The 19,950-nt window shown below is 37.0% G+C and overlaps 2 protein-coding genes across 2 annotated transcripts in view; one reads left to right on the forward strand and one right to left on the reverse strand.

Annotated features, from left to right (window-relative positions):
• The first annotated feature begins 591 nt into the window (after positions 1 to 591).
• On the forward strand, positions 592 to 13,593 carry LOC145788408 (uncharacterized). The gene is made up of 3 exons (XM_082600175.1): positions 592 to 1,025; positions 8,423 to 8,550; positions 11,214 to 13,593. The coding sequence occupies exons 1-3, from the start codon at positions 592 to 594 to the stop codon at positions 11,642 to 11,644; spliced, it is 993 nt and encodes a 330-aa protein (XP_082456301.1). The 3' UTR covers positions 11,645 to 13,593.
• Positions 13,594 to 15,036: 1,443 nt separating this feature from the next.
• LOC145788409 (complement receptor type 1-like) overlaps positions 15,037 to 19,950 on the reverse strand; it is a 42,833-nt gene continuing 37,919 nt past the window's right edge. Inside the window, exons 56-62 of the mRNA XM_082600176.1 lie at positions 19,687 to 19,768; positions 18,993 to 19,105; positions 17,593 to 17,696; positions 16,794 to 16,950; positions 16,451 to 16,611; positions 15,300 to 15,460; positions 15,037 to 15,082 (exon numbers count right to left, since the gene is read on the reverse strand). Coding sequence (XP_082456302.1) covers positions 15,037 to 15,082; positions 15,300 to 15,460; positions 16,451 to 16,611; positions 16,794 to 16,950; positions 17,593 to 17,696; positions 18,993 to 19,105; positions 19,687 to 19,768 — 824 coding nt within the window. The remainder of the gene's footprint in view (positions 15,083 to 15,299; positions 15,461 to 16,450; positions 16,612 to 16,793; positions 16,951 to 17,592; positions 17,697 to 18,992; positions 19,106 to 19,686; positions 19,769 to 19,950) is intronic.

The following is a 19,950-nucleotide window of genomic DNA, read 5'->3' on the forward strand; positions in this document are numbered from 1 at the left end:
TTGTATCTTACACCAGATTTTTTCATGAATAACTGAATAACAACATGTAACTATTATATAAGTTCTCAAATCTAGGAGTAAATTGGTACCGTTTCAGAAGTACCGGTATTTAGAAATTTTAACTAAACTTAAAAACATTGGCCAAGCCTACTGATTTATGATTTGTGGGCAGAAATATATGTTGGTGCTTAGCATTAAGTCACAGGCCATGATGAAACTTGTTTATTTCTGCGTAGGCTTATCTGACTAGAATATGCAGTAGGAAGTGACAACGGATCACAAAAGTAGCCTGTAGTAGACGTTAGAGCCAGCTTATTTGTTAGGCCTACATGACATGCGCTACATTACTGAATAATGCCATTGTGCTGTAAACGAGTGGGTTTTATCGTTGGTTGCATTAGGATAGGGGTGGAAAAACAACGAGAAAGGGGTGAAAAAACAACCCTTTACTTTTAGACAAGAAACGTGCTTTTAACGTAGTTGTTTATCTGAAAGTTTGAACAATCTAAGAATAGCTATCGCTGTGTTTTTTTCTAATTAATAAAGTTCTTAAATTTTGTGTAACTGTTGTAATTACAGACGTTATAAACAATGGGTTGTTTGCGTAATATTTTAGTGGTTATTTTGCTCGGAGTGATTCAAATCTCCCAGAGTTGCAAATTCACTTCAAATAAAGAGGACAGTGAAGATGAAAGTGACGAAGCTATTAGTTCTCTGCCAAAATGTGATAAGTTCCCATCCACTGCTACCACTTGTTCTGAAATCTTAAACTACACTTGCACTGATGCTAACAGTCTTCGATTCTACAACAACACAATCAAGGAAATGGAAGAAACTTTAAGGAATATTGCAAAAATTACTTTGAAAGACAAATGCAACTGCAGAAATCACACTACTGAGTTGTTCTGCCGATTGATTCTTCCACAATGTTCGTTCAATACTTCCGACCAATGTCTCATTTCAGTACCAACGAACCCCGATGTTATATTCCCTTGCGGACAATATTGCACTGAAATAACGAAAAAGTAATTAGCCTATTGCGTATTATTTTCGTGAGGTTTTTATTAAAAATACTTTACTTTTAACTTTTATAATGTGTGTAGAATTTCATTATATCGTGTCTTTTACGATAGAGTTACTGATAACAGTCAGTCATAACATATAGGAAAATAAATAAATAAAACCTAACAACCAGACGGCATTCACAATAACATAAAAAAAAACTAAAAATTACAAGCGTTTTCGGCCATACTCATGTTAGCTCTTTTTTAAGTAACCAACTGGCTGATGTCCTTCATAATCATTTATGACAATCATCAATATAGTCCGGCAGAAGTATGACTGAACCTGGAAATTTTATGCAAAGTTGTTTTTTTTATTGATTTTGGTAGCCTAGGGTCTACTCTTTCAGAATCTGCCGGGTGCACTCCGTGCATTCTTGAGCGTTTTGAGAAATTCAAGATGGCGTCCAAAATGGCTGCCGTTTCAGATAACTCCCTATAACTCAGTTAGTACTTGACCTAGGATGATACTTTTGGTGTCTAACCATATGTTTTGAAGGGCAAGGAATACATTGAAACTATTTATTTGACTGGTTGGGGATTGCATCATGTAGAAATGCAATAATGACGCCAAAGAGGGCTGCCATATTACAAAATTCCAACAAAAACAAACAAATTCACTTGTATTTGGTCTAGAATGATAATTTTGGTGTCTAGCCATATGTTTCGTTGACAAGGAATCCATTTAAGAGACTTAAAGCAGTTGCATATGAATTACATCACAGGAAAATCCAAAATGGCTGCTGATATATTTGCCGAATACTTACAGAAAATCATTATTTCTGCGACTTTGCTTGTGAAATACCATCTAACATATAACATCACTCACAAATGTCACCATTAGTTATCACAAATGTTACCATTAGTATTGTACAAGCCTCTCCCACAGTCACAGGACAGTCAGTTGTAGTTATCATCTCGTCATTAAGTCACCTAGTCCATAAATCTGTGACGTTGTCCAATTCAATTAAAATGCTAAGTAAGAGTCTGGCTGCAACCTCCAGCATAACACGCACAGAATATTGTACATTTCAAACCATCTCTTGCGCAGCTGCAAGAAAGCGTTCTACAGGGGTTGTCACTCTTGCATCCACATCTGGTCATGCGCATGACAGTTTCTGGGGCGAGTTCAACATTTGCGGGAAGGAGGACAGGTTGTAGCGTTTTAAGTTTCGAGTCTTTCACCCATCCGTACATTTCTGCATCAAGTTCAGGCGGATTGCTGTCTTCCAGTGAACGCCACACAATGGCTTGGTGATGGGCCCTTCTTACATTCTCTTTAAAGGCCTGACCGTAACAGGCTGACATGAATGTGGTTGCCTGCGCAATCACTGATTCTATGAGAGAATCAATGACCCCTAAAAGTGACAGTGAGTGACCATCTTTCAGAACCTTCAATGCGGTACCTTTGCCAACCCCATAGCAGCATGCTACCGTATCACACCCAGTAAGGGCATGGGGTGGCAGGAGTTCATTCACAAAAGACACATGCTTCTCTACGGTTTTTTAAATGTCAATGACTGTTCATTCCTTAATTGGTGATTCCATGGTGATACGATTTTTCATGCTTCCAGCGTGATAATAATGAAGCAAGAAAACGAAAACGTCAGTGTCATCGGATATCACAGTTATATCACTCTCTTCATTATTTCGAGCAGACTGCATCACCTGTTGGACAATGATAGTGTCCGCTTCCTCATGACTAGTTAAAAGATCCGCCCTCCTGATCACTACACCACCATGGCTGATCTCAAATGGGGAACGTCCTCACCAATCACTATCAGCTTGTGACTTGGGTTGGGTGTATTCATGGAATGACTCGTCTTCAATCAGAAGTTTGACAATCAGGTTTATCAACTGCTTCTTGCTTTCGGTCACCGTCAATAGCCTACAGTCTTTTTAAGTGGTAACTTGGTGTTCAACTGCAGCTCGTGGACTTGGCTAACTCCAGTAGCCCTAGCACTTCTGGTGACACTCTTAGTAGCCTACTGTAATTGTAGTACCGATCGAACACTAGGTGAACGTCCCCAACTTTTAGTCTCTTAGCAATGGCGTGTTTCAAGTTGTTTGCGTAGTCTGTAGCGGTGCCCTCTGCAGGCCAAGGAATCACCCAGAGTAAGGCTGAACCATCAATCACAACTACTGAAGTGTCACTTGCTGTTGTCCGAGCAGATAACTCAACCTGAAGCTGTCGCTTTAAGGAAGATTTTGATGTTGCAGCTCTCATTTCTCCTGTGGGGTCAAACATAGACGTTGGTACTGGGGCCACTTCGTAGGATAGGACATCTTTTATGTCAACATCACGCCCACTAGCCTGTTGGCCTATGACCCTGGAGTAGATGACATTCATGTCGTACACTTTACTACCTCCCACATTCACATGTTTCTTTGTAGCCACCATGGTAGTCACAGTCTTGTGAATTGTTTCATGTAAGCCATCAGGTAAATTCTCTCCAAATTCGCACATCTGTTTAAATCTTTTCTGCACAGCCTCCTGCACATTCACTGCCGGGGTTCCATGTTGACCAGTTGCAATGTTCACTAGATCCTCTGGATAATTCTCGGGATCAAGTAGATCCATACATTTTGAAGCTTCGTCCTTATGGCTTCTCGGTCTTTGTTGTCATTCTCTATCCGTGACTTCATTTCTTCCTTATGTCCACTTCCCTGGTCTCCAGTATCTCCAAGAATTTTGCCCAGAGCAGCCTCCACGGTACTACATGTATGAAAACTCAATGCCCAGATCTTGAGCGTATCCGGCTTAAAGGTTATTCCTATGATGCCATTTGGGTCATGGCCATATCTCATGAAAGTAGTTTTTATAAACATATCACTCCACAGGTCATTCCATTGTCCGCGCTGGTGCCTCATCACATGCTCCCCTTTCATGAACCGGACTAGTACCTCTTCTAGGAGGGCTTCCATTGCCCTTAGGTAACATATCCCATACCTTGCATAATGCACATGGCCAGCGGCAAAGATATAGGAAAGCATTTGTTTGCATGCCTCAAGATGCAACAGCCAATCAGCCTCCGGCTCAGCTCGGACAAACCTCATGATAAGGAACACTGGTTTGATCAACATGTCCACCCACAGTTTGGCAGTCTTACTCCTTTTGGCTATGTTTTCCAAGACCTTCACAAAATCCTCCTTTAACTCAAGTGTATTGCAATCAAGTACTCCTCGAAGAATATATATAATAAGAACTTAGCCTATAACTAGAACATTGAATGAGAACAAGCACTGCGGCTTCGAAAGAGAGAACGCTTTATCGATCTTTCTTACAAGCCTACTGAGACGCAAGTTCGCGCTTATCAGTCAGAAAGCAAAGTGATTAACTGATTACGCAGCATAGTGGGAGTTCGGGAATAAGAAGTTTACAGTAAGTATTCGGCAAATATATCAGCAGCCATTTTGGATTTTCCTGTGATTTAATTGATATGCGACTGTTTTAATCCCTTAAAATCTTAAATGGATTCCTTGTCAACGAAACAAATGGATAGATACCAAAATTATCATTTTAGACCAAATACAAGTGAATTTGTTTGTTTTTGTTGGAAATTTGTAATATGGCAGCCCTATTTGGCGACATTATTGCATTTCTACATGATGCAATCCCCAACCAGTCAAATAAATAGTTTCAATGTATTCCTTGCCCTTCAAAACATATGGTTAGACACCAAAAGTATCATCCTAGGTCAAATACTAACTGAGTTATAGGGAGTTATCTGAAACGGCAGCCATTTTGGACGCCATCTTGAATTTCTCAAAACGCTCAAGAATGCACGGAGTGCACCCGGCAGATTCTGAAAGAGTAGACCCTAGGCTACCAAAATCAATAAAAAAAACAACTTTGCATAAAATTTCCAGGTTCAGCCAAAAAATTGGATTTGGCAACCGGACTAATATCATAATCATTTATGAAGAACATCAGTCAGTTGGTTACTTGAAAAGGGCTAACATGAGTATGGCCGAAAACGTTTGTAATTTTTAGTTTATTTTCATGTTATGATGTTAAATGCATTCTGGTTGTTAGGTTTTATTTATCTGTTGTGGTTAAAACTCCACTTCTGTACCAAAATTGTAATATAGGAAAGTATTGTTAACTAGGAAGTTACGTCATTACTGTACTGCCAAGCATAGCTTTTTCCAAGCAAACCGACTTCCGTGTTTTCTTACTGGTCGTTCTCTAGTAACTGAAGATATAGGCTAGTTCACTGCTGCTCAAACTTTTTAATACAACGTAGCCTACTGGTCGAGGTGTTATTGTCATTCGGCCTACCGATCACATATTTCAAAATAGAAAACCATGAAACAATGTATGTAGTCTACTGTAGACCAGGGATTCGCAAATACTTCTTGACGGGACCCAAAAAACAATCGTTTTAAATCTTTGCGGCCCAAACGTTTCAGAAGCATATAATTTTGCGCAAAATACTTTGCAATTTAACATCAATTTTAATGCAATTTTCCCCGCTTATTAAACCCACATCGGAACCTGACGATTTTGGGCTGGATAAGCAAGTGGAGCTGTTATGCGGGGGACGATTCTCTGCCACTTCTATGCAATCAGGAATTCTGCAACGGATCAAATTGGGTTCAATGTGCGAGGACTACTGTAGCCTACTACTATTGAAAATATAAATTTTCTTGTACAAAGTTGTGTGAAACTTAGCTCATCAAAAAGTAAATGAGTGTATTTATTTTTGCCAAACAAGTCGTATTCATAGTAAGTTTAACTGTTTTGCGACCCAGAGTGGATGGTTTTTCGACCCAACAACCCACTTTTTGCGGACTCTTGCTATAGACAATTAAAACTTTTCAAATATTTTGGAAATTGGTGATGATAATGAATTGCCCCCTTTTTGAAAGGAATTCCATTAAGCCAGATTTGTATACTGAAACTATTTTAGCAATTTATTGAGCAATTTTGAGTTTATCTGAGTGTAAGCCTTGTTTAGTGCATTAGCTAAAGATGTCAGTTAGAATCGGAGAAATTATAGTAAATGACAGGCTCTTAGTATTTGATAGGATTTCCACAGTTGCCCTTACTTTTGTTAGTGTATATTCCACGAATGTGTTTCGCAACCTGTTCAGCTATGATTACCTTTAAAAAAAAGTTTTGAGCAATAAATAGAATTAGTGTTGGTGAACCATGTTTAAGCTACAACCTACTGTTGTGTCGAAGCTGGTGGGCTATCTTTGATGCCATTTTGTTTCTTACATCTCAAAAAAAGTGAAAGTACTTAGATAGTTGTTTGAAGATCATTTGTAGTTTTTCCATTTTCAAACTTATTTTTTCAGGTGTGCGAGTTTTTGTATTTGGTAACGTGATTGGTCATTTTCCATAGTTTTCCTGTGTTGAATAGATTTTTATGATAATTTATTTTTGAACTTTCTTTGATATAGGCTAAGCTGGTTTTTGTATCATTTTTATAGATTTGCGTAATTGTAATCTATGTCTTATACAATAGTCAAACAATAAGTCGGCTGCATAGCAGAGTGGTGAGAGCCCGGGAAAGGCAATCGAAAGGGCGCCAATTCGACACCGCTCAAGAGCATGCGGCTGTGTCTTTGGCAGGACACTCAAAGGCATGCCTGAAGGTGGACAAAAGATTGGCTTCCTTGCCTCCCCGTCCACTTAATCTAAATCTTCAACCACCAGGTGTAAGCTTGGATACGACAAACAAAAAAACAACCAGTTTCCATGTTTGATGGAAATAAGAATAGCATTTGTTCTTTAGGTGTTGTGCTACTGTATATTTTTATTTTTGATTGAGATTCCGCAGTGGTGCTGATTTTGCAATAGGCTAGTGTTTGAAATATTTTAACAAAATCGCTTATTGTTTTGTTCATAGAGTGGCTAACTTTAAATGCGGTATGAAAACATTTACAGCAATTTAAAATAAATTCTTGCGAACTGAAGTTTTTAATATTTTGTTATGTCAATTAAATTTTGTAATGAGTTTTGGTATGATTGTAATGAATAGAAGAAAGTTATTTGATATGGCACTGATCAATAAATGGCTTCTATAACTGGTTAGTGGCTATGCTGTTTGTGTATATATAGTCTATGATAGTTGAGTTGTGCTCAGTAACTCCCATTGGTACATCGACTAAAGACATGCTTTTAAGAATTTTAAAGTAACTTAGTTTGTAATTTTTGTAGAATTATTTACAGTTTTCACATGTCAGTAATATAATGTCACTACAGATGTACAAATTTTTGCTTCTCAAATTTAGTAGCCTACCTCTAACGTAGGCTATCTAGTAGGCTGAACATGGTTGTAACTGGTTGAAGTCATGGTGGAAGTGTTTATAAATGGCTTGTAGGCTAATAATGGGTTTTGCTTTTTGCTTGTTGGTGAGTTATCTCTATCAAGATACTTTTCCAACCTGCTACGTTTTCATCATGTCGTCATTGTAACTCGCAACAAAATATATAGCTTCTAGCCTTCTAAAGTAAACATATGTAGCAGGTATCATTTCAGTGTCGTTTGCAATAAACAAATAATTTTTTTTAAACTACACTAAAAAAACTTCAACTAAACAAAAATTTTCATAGATTCACAGCAAGTTACCAGAAAAAATGAAACAAAAGGTGTTGAAAACTTATGAAATTAACTTTCACTTTCCAAATTGTACATCTGAAACTGCTAGTTGTCTCACTAAATAGAAAAATAAACATACAGTATTGAAGTTTTTTGTAAAAGAGTTAAAATTTTATTTCACTTTTATATTAGAAAAAAAAATGCAAAAAAATATCAAAATACAATTATAAATTTTTTAATCAATGTTGAATCGCATAAAAGTAGCTTTGAGTTCTTTAAAATCTCTATAGTTTTTTAACATATCAATCCGGCAACACTGCGAAACTCCGATAGCTCAGTTGGCTAGCGCGTGACTTCTGAAACAAAGAAACCTCAAGATCAAGCGCCGCTGGTTCGACTCTCGGGGTGTGCGCTTGAGCAACGCACGTTAAGGACTGCTCTCCATTCAGCGGCACCTATTGAATGGAATAATTCCCCGGCAACAAGACTTTAACGATCGGAAACTTTACTCTGTCAATCTCGGTGACCGGGCCTGCGTCAGTGATTCAAAGCCTCTACAAGTATGCGAAACTGCCAGGATTAAGCTCTGCAAGAAGCTTTCTCAGTCCGAGGATAAAGATTCAATCAATCAAACTCTTCAATACCCTTTTACGTATATTGCTCGATTTTGATGATGCAATTTTCACACTTTGCAACAAGCATCTTATTGGGACAGAGATTTAAACAATAACTAGTTAAGTATTGAATAAAACATGACAATGTTTCATCGCTTGGATTCCATCTACAGTTTGATACTGTTATTTTCCATAGATGCTTGATGGAGTTGCCAGATGACATCATGGCGAATATTTCGAAAATCTTAAAGCAACAAAATTTTGATCATGTATGTGGGAACCTTACCAATCCCAGATGCTGGAATGGCACTTATCCAATGGAAGGTATTTCATTTATTTCACTATCATCAGATATACTGTATGTAGAAATGGTTACAGTGTATTAAGTTTATCAATAGAAACAACATCAATTCGACGAAAAAGAGCTGAACTTTTACATAGATGGTGACGTTACCTTACGGTATCTTCTAAGTTGAACGACAAGTCAAACATATTTCATCAAATATACGGAATATAACAATCATTCAAATTTAAAATAGTTTATTTCTAAGTAAGCATCTCTAAGTAAGCAATCACAAACGGGATTTGATTATTAAATCAGACGATTTTAGTATTTGGTTATAATCTTGACGAAAAGTAGAAACTTAGACTAACGCACTCTTGTAATAATTTGCATATAGAAACTTTCATCGATTTACTAAAAGTCTCAAATAGTAAGCGCTACAAATAGTCTTTTTAAAATTCTCAATGTTTGTGAGTAGGTTTATGATGCTTCTTTAACGAAATTTCTCTTTGATCAAAAAAATGCAGTACCACTCAATACTTTTCATTCTCCTTGTGGAATCGATGTGTTAGCATTGCATTTAACAAAAGAGTACACATGCTTGTTTTTAAAAACGGGTTTAAAATTAAACCACAGTATTTTTGTACATTTAAGTACATCAATTTTCTCTTCATTTTGACAATTTAATTTGTGTCATTGAAAAATGGTGACCGTTGCTGCTCAAATTTTACCAAACAAATGAATTCACCAGATCTCCTTTCCACAACTTCTGAGCCCCAAAAATTTGATTTAACAAAATAGTTATAATGTAAAAACGAAAAAATATAACTGCAGTAGGCTATATAATGTTTGGTAATAAATTTGTTCTAACTACTAAATTTAAATATAACATGGAAAAAAGATAATTTTTCAAAAACTTCTACTCACTTGACAGTCCGCAGCTGCAAGAAAAGCTCAAGAAAGCAAAGACGAATGTTGAAACTGAAAGTTTACCACCCCAACAGAAACAATAGAAACTGCAGGGACAGTTAAAATCTCTTGGTCACGAACAGAGCTGGAACATTATCTTAACCCCGTGCACTTTGGAGTACCTGAACTGCACTTACAGCTACAAAAAAGCACTTTAAAAACACAACGGCTAACCACCAACCCTGAGTGGACACTAAGTCACTAACCCACAAACATCAGAATGACACCGTTGACCTTGTGCAAATCTACGGTGCTACTCTGTACTACTCTGTGCTACGTCTATCATACACTGAAAGTGAGATTCCACCACCAGAATCCCTTTCCCCAGGAACAAACTCCCCTTGGTAAAAGTGGAGAACATGAAATGAATTCTGAACCGGCCGTATTAAATATGCAATGGTAACGTGGGGCTACAACATGAACCTAGGTACATGTACAGTATTTGTGGCACTTTAACTCCAAACAACGGTCCATCTTTTTGTGTACTCTCAGCTAATCACCCAGTGCAGTGAGTGAGACCTTTCAGTATACAACTCCAGTTTAAAAGAATGTGTCAATCTTTTGTATTTAAACCAAATTTAGAAGATTCGATAGAAGGTACCAAAACAGAAAGCGATAATAACCCTAAGCTGCGATAAAAAAAACTAAGTGCTTAGTCTTTTTCTTAATTTAGATATGGTGCACCTGCCTTTTTCCACTACCTGAACAGTACTCTCAAACTTTTCTGTGTATACTGTAGTTTGATGATTGCTATAGTCTGTGCCATGCCTGCCAGAGTAGAGCAGTGATATCGATGTATGAGGGGTGCACAAACAAAATGGAGATTGGATCAAATTGTTTCAGGTTTGTTTTGAAAGCAAATATACACGAAGAACCAGTGGTACTGTTTTGGCGTGACGCCGGTGTCGGATCAATGGTCTGGCAGTTCATCTGTAGTCAAATCAAATATGGGAGTTCCATGACCTTGCTTGCCTGACAGATTCTTCGGTGCTCGCAAGTCTCCACACGACGACAACGTATTGACCCAGGGCATTGAGGAGATACAGTATTGTCACCTTTGTTGTTTACTGTTGTTGTTCACGGGGCATTTGATGGAGAAGGGGCGGATTGTAAGCAAACCTTTGTATGCAAATAATCTTGTTTTGACATGTGATAGTGGTGGGACTAGAAAAAAGTTTGGGAAATGGAAAAAAAGCATCAGAAACTAAGTGTATAAAGATAAATCTTGAAAACCAAAAGTGATGGTTTGGTTACTTTAGCGAGTGAAGCAGAAGTAGACTAAACAGTGGTTGTAAAGAGCGAAGTAGATCCATGTGCAATATGTGGTAAAAAAGTGACGAAAAATTCAATGCAATGAGAATAAAAAATGGGTATATAAAATGAGCTGATAAAAAGAGAGCTACAACAAGATTAGCAAAAAATATTTTGTTTGTGGGAAATGTAACCAAGAAAAAGATTCATTAAAGGGTCACGATGAAGGTTTCAAGTATTGACATTGCTTGATTGCACACTGTAAAACCACCTGCCAGCTTAAACTCGGTGATGGTAAGCTAAGATAAAGAAAATATTGTTTACTGTTTGGTGTACGCGTTGTGTCATATCATATAAAAAAAAAAAAAAAAAAAAACTTTGAACTGCTTATATTTGAATAGGGTTGTGTCTACGTTTTAAACCATCATGTACAAGTGAAACAAAATAGCTAATAAGTTGCATAACGTATATATTTTTGCTTTAGATTGTCAACATCAACAACCGCTTGACACTACTTCTGTGATGTTAAGCGCCATGCAGACATATACAAGTCCAACAAATCATGACGGGTCTACTTCAGCATTTACTTCAAACGAAACCATTGTCATTGTGGTATGCGTAGTGGGAGGAATCATTGTCATTGCAGGATTGATTGTCCTCTGCTTGAGGTGCCGAAAAACAACAGTGAAAGAAAAGTTGACAACAACAATGGAAGAACCTCCAGATAATAACCAGAGCAATGACGTAACAAACACTTCACCAGAGGTCATGTACAACGTCTTATACAAGCCCACTGCCAACAACCCAGAGAACGCAAATGATGACTACGATTGCATAAATATGAAACCACGTGAAAACATAGCAAGAGAAGACACAGCAGGGGGGGTTTACACGCAAGTGAAGAAAAATCGGTGATCCTCAACTTTCGAATAAAACAATATGAGCATCATGAACTGCCCAAATAATAGGATGTGCAAAATTTTGATGATAAAAGTTGTTACCAAACTAAAATAGATTTTTTAAATTTGTTTTAAGAATATTTTCTGTATGTTTTTATCTATTGGTAACAAGCACACCAAAACACTTGAAGATCGGTATCGGAAAAACTGTATCGGTAGTGCAAAACCTAACGGTTTGGTTTTTCGGCCAAATCCAGAAACCTTATGATGGCGAGGAGATAGTTTATTGCAGTAGTTTTTGTTTGACTTTCTTCAAAAACTTGTCGTTCAATTTTAAATCACTCCACTTTGACTGAACTAACGTTTTAATTTTTCTATTTGTTTCTTTTATCTATTAACACCATTACAGTCAGAACCTTGAAGTCAAAGACTGAATGGCGCAAAATACCAATCAAAAAATTCAATCGGCACTTTATAGTTTCTGTTTTCACCGAAAACTTTATATGATACTAAAGGAAACTTACATAAAACTGAAAGATATAGCCAAATGGTTCTCAACAGGTTTACAATACTCTGCCATTTACAATACTCTGGGTGCCAGGAGCAGCTGCTTCTCATATTCATTTTTTTTTGTATTTTCAAATAGTTAGCTAGAATCATTGTTGCTCATGAAATTTTCATGCACGATTGTTTTTGTTACATCATTTAAGGGCATTTTTTGTGATTCCGTATATGATTTTCGTGGTCACAAATTCTCAATGCGACACTCTCCTATTGTTGTTGCTTTAGAATATCACAGTAAATATCGACGCAACTTGATCTGATTGTCGAGTGTAGTTTTATACGTGAATGCTGTGCATGGAAAGTTTTTTGCCCATTTTGTCTTCTGATGAAAGAGCAGTAGGCCTAGACTGTACTGTAGCCTATAGGCCTACCACGTTTCACAATGACTTCGAAATAAGTATAGTCAACTTTACTTTTATTTTATTCTTATCAAAATACTGTTTCAAAGTGGCATTTAATCTCAAAGTAAAACTGAAGTGTTATTATTATCATTATTATATTGATTTCTGAAAGTGTTATTATTAATTGCTATTCCCAAGGACACGCAGAACAAACGAACTTGCCTACTTTTCGCCACACTGTATGAAAGCTGAAAGTCAAGTAGAGAAGCCATAAATTGAAACTTACATTTTTAAAATCTTTGGTATGAAACGGTTGAGGTTTGTTCCAACAACCCGCTGCATTCGAGGTGAAAGATCATTGGTCTACCATAGGTTACCACGGAATGTTTTTATTTCCTGAAGGGTACCACAAGCCTAAAAAGGCTGGAAACCACTGAATAGCCGTTCAGAGAAGCTAATTTTATATTTAAATAGGAAAAGACCGAACCTATGAACATGGGAGACTTGGTACCAACCCCTTTAAAACTAATTATAGCCTACAGCTCTTTATTGCCAATTGTGGATACATTTAATTTTGATACGCTTCATTAGATTTTCCTGAAAATGTGGTCATGTTTAGAATTGATTTGTGGACAACAGAGCTCATGGCTGATTTTGACATAATTTTGTAAATTTTTAAGGTTGCACAAAATGTTTTATAGTTGTTTATCCTGATTGATGTCTTGATCTTCAGTCATATATGAACAATGTGTGATAAATTAGCATTGTTTTAGCTTTGCTTGGGGAATCTCAAAGTTTCGGTTTTAGACTATGAGAACCAAAAAATTGACCGGTTAGCTTGTGATGCATGACCTGTGAACGTCCGTATTAGAGCGACCTGCAAGCCATATGCTCTAGATCAACAGCACGATCCAAAGAAATTTTTAATAAATGAGGTTGTGATGGTGAAGTAGTCTACAACCATGTTTGCCCAATTTGCTAATTTGGAATCAAACTTATGCATGAACTATTTTCTTGTTTTTTTGTGCTGAAAATAAAATTATCATTGATGCTTCTGTGATCGTGATAGAGAGATTTTGCAATAAGCGTATAGGCTACAATACGTTCAATGTTTTCCATTTGACATGCGCTTGAGAAACGCATTTCAAGGACTTCTCGCCATTCAGCGGCACCTAGTGGATGGATTAATTCAGACAAAAACACTTCAACAATCAGAAACTTTACTCATCGATTTCAGTGGCCAGGGCTGCTTCAGGAGTTTAAAGTCTCTACAAGTATGCGAAACTGCCAGGAATAACTTTTTAGAAGCTTTCTCAGTCAGAGGATAAAGATAACAAACCAACGACTGCGAAAGTATTCTTGTTTAACTTCCATACAGGCCTTCGCAAAGATTCCAGCACGATATCCATAAGTTATATGTATTTGTATAACAATGTATATGTATGAACTTACTTTTCATTTCATAAATAAATTGAAGTACAAGGAAAACCTCTTTTTTTAACTTGACATCAACAGTGAGAGGTTTGTGACGCCAGATAGACGTACAAAGATGTCACTAAGTATTTACACAAACATAATATTCTGTTGTCGAAAAAATTAATAAGTTAAATTCGATAGAAACAGAGTGCATGACTGTATCAAAACATTTTTTTTCCAAAATGCAACCTTACACTTAACGGTGTTACAGTAAAACTAGTTGACACATTCAAATATCTTCGTTACATTGCAACTTCTGACGGTAAGAGGGAGACCGAAGTAAAAAATAGAATTGATAGAGCAAAGGACATTTTCAACAAAAGAAACTCATTTTTTAAGAATCGAAATATGACAATAAAAACCAAAATTAAAGTCTTAAAATCATATCCTACGTGGAGTCAAGTCCAGCCTGCGGAGACTAATGCAGTACAATAAGCAAGAAAAAAAGTAAAAATTAGATTAAAAGCTGCTGAGGTGTGTTTCTCAGAAGAATCTTTAGGATTTGATGGACTACATTTATAGGATTTCATGGACTACTAAAACAACAGTAAAAACAACAGTTCACATCCACAAACATGGGATCCGGAAAGGTAACACTATTAAGCATGATAAAAGGAAAAAGAAGCAGAGGTCGACAAAGATTAGCAGACTTAAAAACAGAGCTGACTTTATGTAATGAAAGTTGACATAATCAAAAGTTGCTACTCAGTACTCAACCACACAATAGTAATGATATCAATGCAGCTTACGCAAGTGGTATACTATTTGTTGGTAGCGAACCAAAACGTAAACATTAACAAAACGCATCAAAAACAGAAAATTTTACGATTGTACAGTGAGTTTTTCAACAGAAAAAAGACAAACTGCATTTGTTGCAACAACATTGTCTTCGAGTCATTGATGTAAAAACACCGTGATTACCCACATACTGTAACGACGTTTGTATTAAAGTTTGATCTTCAAATGGTATTTCGACGTTCTTTGTCTTATGAAGACTACTGCGGAAAAACTTAGTCTATGGGAAGATTCACGTGAAGTAATTTTTGGCCTTCTCTTGATATTTCTTGTTGAATCTGTTGAATTTTAAGAGTAAAGTTAATGAAGTATCAAGTATGACAATTAGACAATCGAAATCATTTTTGTAAGGTCTTTGAAATGACCCTTAAAATATTGTAGTAGTCGGCTTCATCAAAACTAAAGAAGAAGGAGCTCAATTGGCATTTGGTTGTTTCATTTTCTACAAAACTTTTTTATTTTTTAACTTTTGTACTAAAGTTATGAAAAACTCACAAGCATGGATTCTGGCACATTCTTCCAGTGATTTTCTCTACCAACAATGGCGTCAAATCGTCAAAGCCATTGTCGGCTATGAATACGTTGTCTGGTGAAGTTGCTATGACATCGAGCTGTTCCCTGTTGAGCGGCGACCCGGCAACTCCAACGGTGAATACCTGAACATAAACATCCATCAAGTATTGTTTCCACAAAATCGCAAGAATACATAGCCTACAACATTATTTTGTAGATTAGCCTACATCAAATATAGTAAGACTATATTCAAAACTAACAAGACTGCAAGTCTTCATTAGGTCGATATTTTTTTAAATGTCATATTATCCAGCCAGGCCAGCAGAAAATGTTTGAGGGTGGCAAATAATAATTATCGTACGTGTCAATGACCTGGGCAACGAAACACGAAGGCAAAGCACCCCGAGGGGGATCTGAGCCTTCTTCCAGAAGAGTTTGAAAATAAAAATACCTAAAAATATCACATTTTCAGAATATTTTCAGCCTCAATCAAGAATAAAACTCAGTCAAATGATGCTGTACCAGAGAATGAAATGTTCGTTTAAAGTTATTCGGAAGGGGCATTTGCTCTCTTTGCCCCCTTGACTACGCCTCTGCATCTCTGTTTATATTCGTATTCACCCTAATCGTTGTAATTTTATATGGTTACATATAATTATGTAGAATAGAAGGAAAACAGAAGAGAATCAGAAAATGTACCTGCTTGGTATCAAGCCAAAAAGTTCAACCCATGCATGCTGATATGCTTGCCGTATGGCACTAATTGTCTCATTACGAATTCTCATTAGACATGTAGACAAGGTAGTTCATTTAACATAGACTTAGACTTACAGTATTATCACAAGAAGCTTTAACCGTTCAGCTGTGGCGACCTAGTCTAAGTCAGCGGTTTATATTCTTCACAAGTATGCAAAAGTGCTAAGATAGGGGTTCCGCAGATGGTTTTAAAATCCGAAAAAAAAACAGTTCTTTGTGCCACTAGTCACTAAACTTCAAAGAGTGAATCATACAGTAGTCTACAGTAAAATGATATTGCAAAACTGTTTCATTTTTTTATCGGTACAACAGCATGATGCTCACGCACTCAAACGTGATGTTAACACACCAAATGTGCTAATAACGACATAGCCTACCGTGGGTCCGCTCTCTTTGAGTTGTTGCGATGGGACGGTGATGTCATCTTGGCTGGCTCCGTCGGTTATCAAGATGACGTATTCCATTGCATCAGAACGCTTTCCCACTGCTTTGAGACTACTTTGGGTCACGTGGTTAAGTGCACGTCCGGTGTTAGTTCCTGAAGGAACATGATGAGTAAAATTAACGATCCAAGCGATATGCAAGGACAACGTTCTCATGGAAACAACTGCTTTCAAAAACATTGCTGAAGCAAAAATTTTCCTGAAAATTATTTGTGCTAATAGTTTTGCATCAACATATTTAATTTACGAATTTGATTGTAGCCTACAATTCACTAACCGAATCCTCCGTAGTTAAGAAACCTAATAGCGTGTCGGAGATCCGATGATACCCGATATTCTCCGATTCTTATTTCGTCTCTGACGGCTACGTCTCTGTGATACCGAACTACTCCAACAAGAAGGTCGTCATAACCAACATTAAAAGAAGATATGATCTGCATTGCAACATAAGATATATAAATCTCTATTTGAATAAAAACTATGATGACCTAATTTGGGCAAAAAAGACTGCAAGGGTATTAGATGGTTAGCAACTATATTTGATATAAATGCATCAAAAAGATAACAGTCTACCGGTATATTAGGCTAAAGTGTTTTCTAAGAACTAGTTAATTTTGTCTCATGCCGTTAAAACAGTTGTTGTTGTAGCCATCGTATAGATCTAAGGAGCATTTACATAAGTTCAATTGTTGGTGTCTAGGCCAAACTAGGAAATACCCGTAGACGACTGAAGTCTATTGTGATTATTCTAACTGAAAATGGACTGGTGAATTGTAATTTGGTTTGAACACGAGTAGGCCTACATCGACATCGATTTAGGCTGTAACGGTTGTCAAGAGTCCTGTGGCAATATATTGGTACAAAGCAAGCTTACAGCTAACGGGCTTGAACAATGAACAACCAATGAACAATTTATCAATACTGTTGATACGGTAAGTTTTGTGAACTATCTTATGCAAGCTTTTCACAACTTGCTCACACATTATCCAATTTGTCTACTGTCAAAAATTTCAAGGTCTTGAGAAAAACATTATCAAGTTTAAAACACCATACAAAGATAAAACACGTTACTTCACCTGATTTACAAAAGAAAGAACTTTAGTCCAGTTTCCATAGCCGACACTGTCACTGCTGTCGAGTACAAAGAACAAGTCGATTTTCCCGGAAGGTGGACATGGTTCTGTTGTGAATACATTTTGATTGTCACAACCATGTCCAGACACAATGTGTTTAGCTAAAGTCTTGTCGTATCAATGCGTATTTGTTGTCGCCAATTTTACCGTAGTGTTTTGAATACACCAACTTTGAACAGTTACACAGTTGCAATCAACATAGGCTCACTGTAGTTGCATCCATTTTTGATATTGCTGCGTTGGCACAGCGTGACACTAACGTATATGCTGCTGTATGTGTTGGTGTAAAAAATGATAAGTTCAGTCTCTAATCTAACACTCTAAATTATAGTAGGCTACAGTAAAGCAATATGAACAGCAGTTTGGTCAAATGTCTATGCAGTGGTCTCCAACCTTTTTGGGCTTACGGCACCCTACAGGAGTGAAAAATATGTTGTGGCACCCCTGCAGCAGTTTGTTGGAATAAACCGGAACCGTTTCATACCAAAGACTTTGAAAAATAGTATTCATTATCATAGCTTCTCTGCTTGACTTTTAGCTCTAATGTAGTGTGGAGAAAAGTGGTCACGTTCGCTTGTTGTAGCCTACCTTCAGAAAAGACAATTAATAATAACAACTTCAGACAGCAACATAAATATAGTAGCCTACCGTAACACAGCAGTTTTACTTGGAGATTAAATGCCACTCTGAAACGGCATTTTGAAAAAAGGCAAAGTGGGCTACAGTTTAATTATTTCAAAGTTAGTGAGAAATTTCTTCTTAGTTTTGCGTTAGAATCCCATTTAGCCTACACCTTGGTGCCCATTCAATAAAGCTACTCTCATTTCTTTCTTGACTATAAGTGGCCTTTTAATTTTTCTGTTTTGATGTTTGTCAAAACGGAAAATCCATGAAAAACTGTACTAAAATCACCAATTGATGCCATGTCTCCAATGCAAGGATATGTATTTCGAATTTTTATCCAGACGCAGCAGCAACTTCCTGTGTATCAGCTTCATATTTCCGTCGTTACGTATGTCTGTTAGTTTTTCTCCCTTATTGAGATTCAAAATAACATGAGAGTCCGGTGATGAAAATGAACCTTTTACCCATGCATTCTTTTCTGTTCACATCTTTGGAAAATAATTCTCAACGTTGTTTACAAAGATTCGAAATGCTGTGTAATTAATGGAAGGATTTCTTTCTTTATTGTTTTGGAAATATTGAAGATAGATAAAAAATGAATATGAGAAATAGTTTGCGGCACCCCAGAGTTTTATAAATGGCACCCCAGGGTGCCGCGGCACCCCGGTTGGGAACCACTGGTCTATAGGATGCTTATTGGTTAAAAGATTACAGCTTACTTGCACAGCAGGGGGGAGCCTCGTTCCATCGGCCGTTTTTCTGGCAGCTTAGCTCAGAGCTTCCGTATAAGTGGAAGGGTGGCTCTACCGACCCATGGGTCCCGCAAGAAAAACTAGAACAAAATCAAAACTGCAGTGACTTTACAAACACTTTGTAGCCTAGAGAATATCAGACCGGAGAAGAGTGGGTACAATCTATGCAATATTCTGAGATCCCAAAGCGCATCAAGAGGCCATTCAGAAAATAAGCTTTGCAAGCTACACACCAAAATCAAAAATCTAAAATTCATTTATCAAATTAATTCATGCTCTCCAGGTCTGGTTATCAAAACTTGTATAACTGTACTTGTATAGCCATACAGTATAACTGATCAACCCTAGGCTACTTGTAATGTATAACTAATAAATTTAATACTGTATGTCATTGTGACTGATAGTCACTGAATATATTTGATATTTTATGAAACCTTTTATACTACTTAAAACAGAAAAGTGGGGCGCTTTTGTGTATTCTGGTCGAAATTTCATAAAAAGATGGCACAATGCGAAGCAAAATCTCATGCTAGGCCTACGCTACGGTTGCACTACACAGCGTACAAATTTTGTTACGCAGTGCACTGAAAACTTCAGCAATGACTATTAGATGAGGCTTCATCGTACTTATCAAAAGATTTACTCTGGCTGTCTGGCATACCTGCATTTGGAGTTGTGCCAGTATGAATCCGTGCAGAAAACAACCCCGTTATCAAATTCAGCAACGTTGATGTCACAATGGCCTAAACATAACAAATTTCCAAACGTCATTCGTTATATTTTTGTAAAATTACGTTGATTTTTAAAGTATCAAACTTTGATTAACAAAAAATTGCTGTCAAACAAACAAGTAGGCTACCTGGCGAGTTATTAGTCGAAACATTAACAAATGCATTGAAGCCAAGGACAGGTTGGTTCACTTTGC

Source organism: Aplidium turbinatum, chromosome 2 (genome assembly GCF_918807975.1).
Source record: "Aplidium turbinatum chromosome 2, kaAplTurb1.1, whole genome shotgun sequence".
Classification (NCBI taxonomy): domain Eukaryota; kingdom Metazoa; phylum Chordata; class Ascidiacea; order Aplousobranchia; family Polyclinidae; genus Aplidium; species Aplidium turbinatum.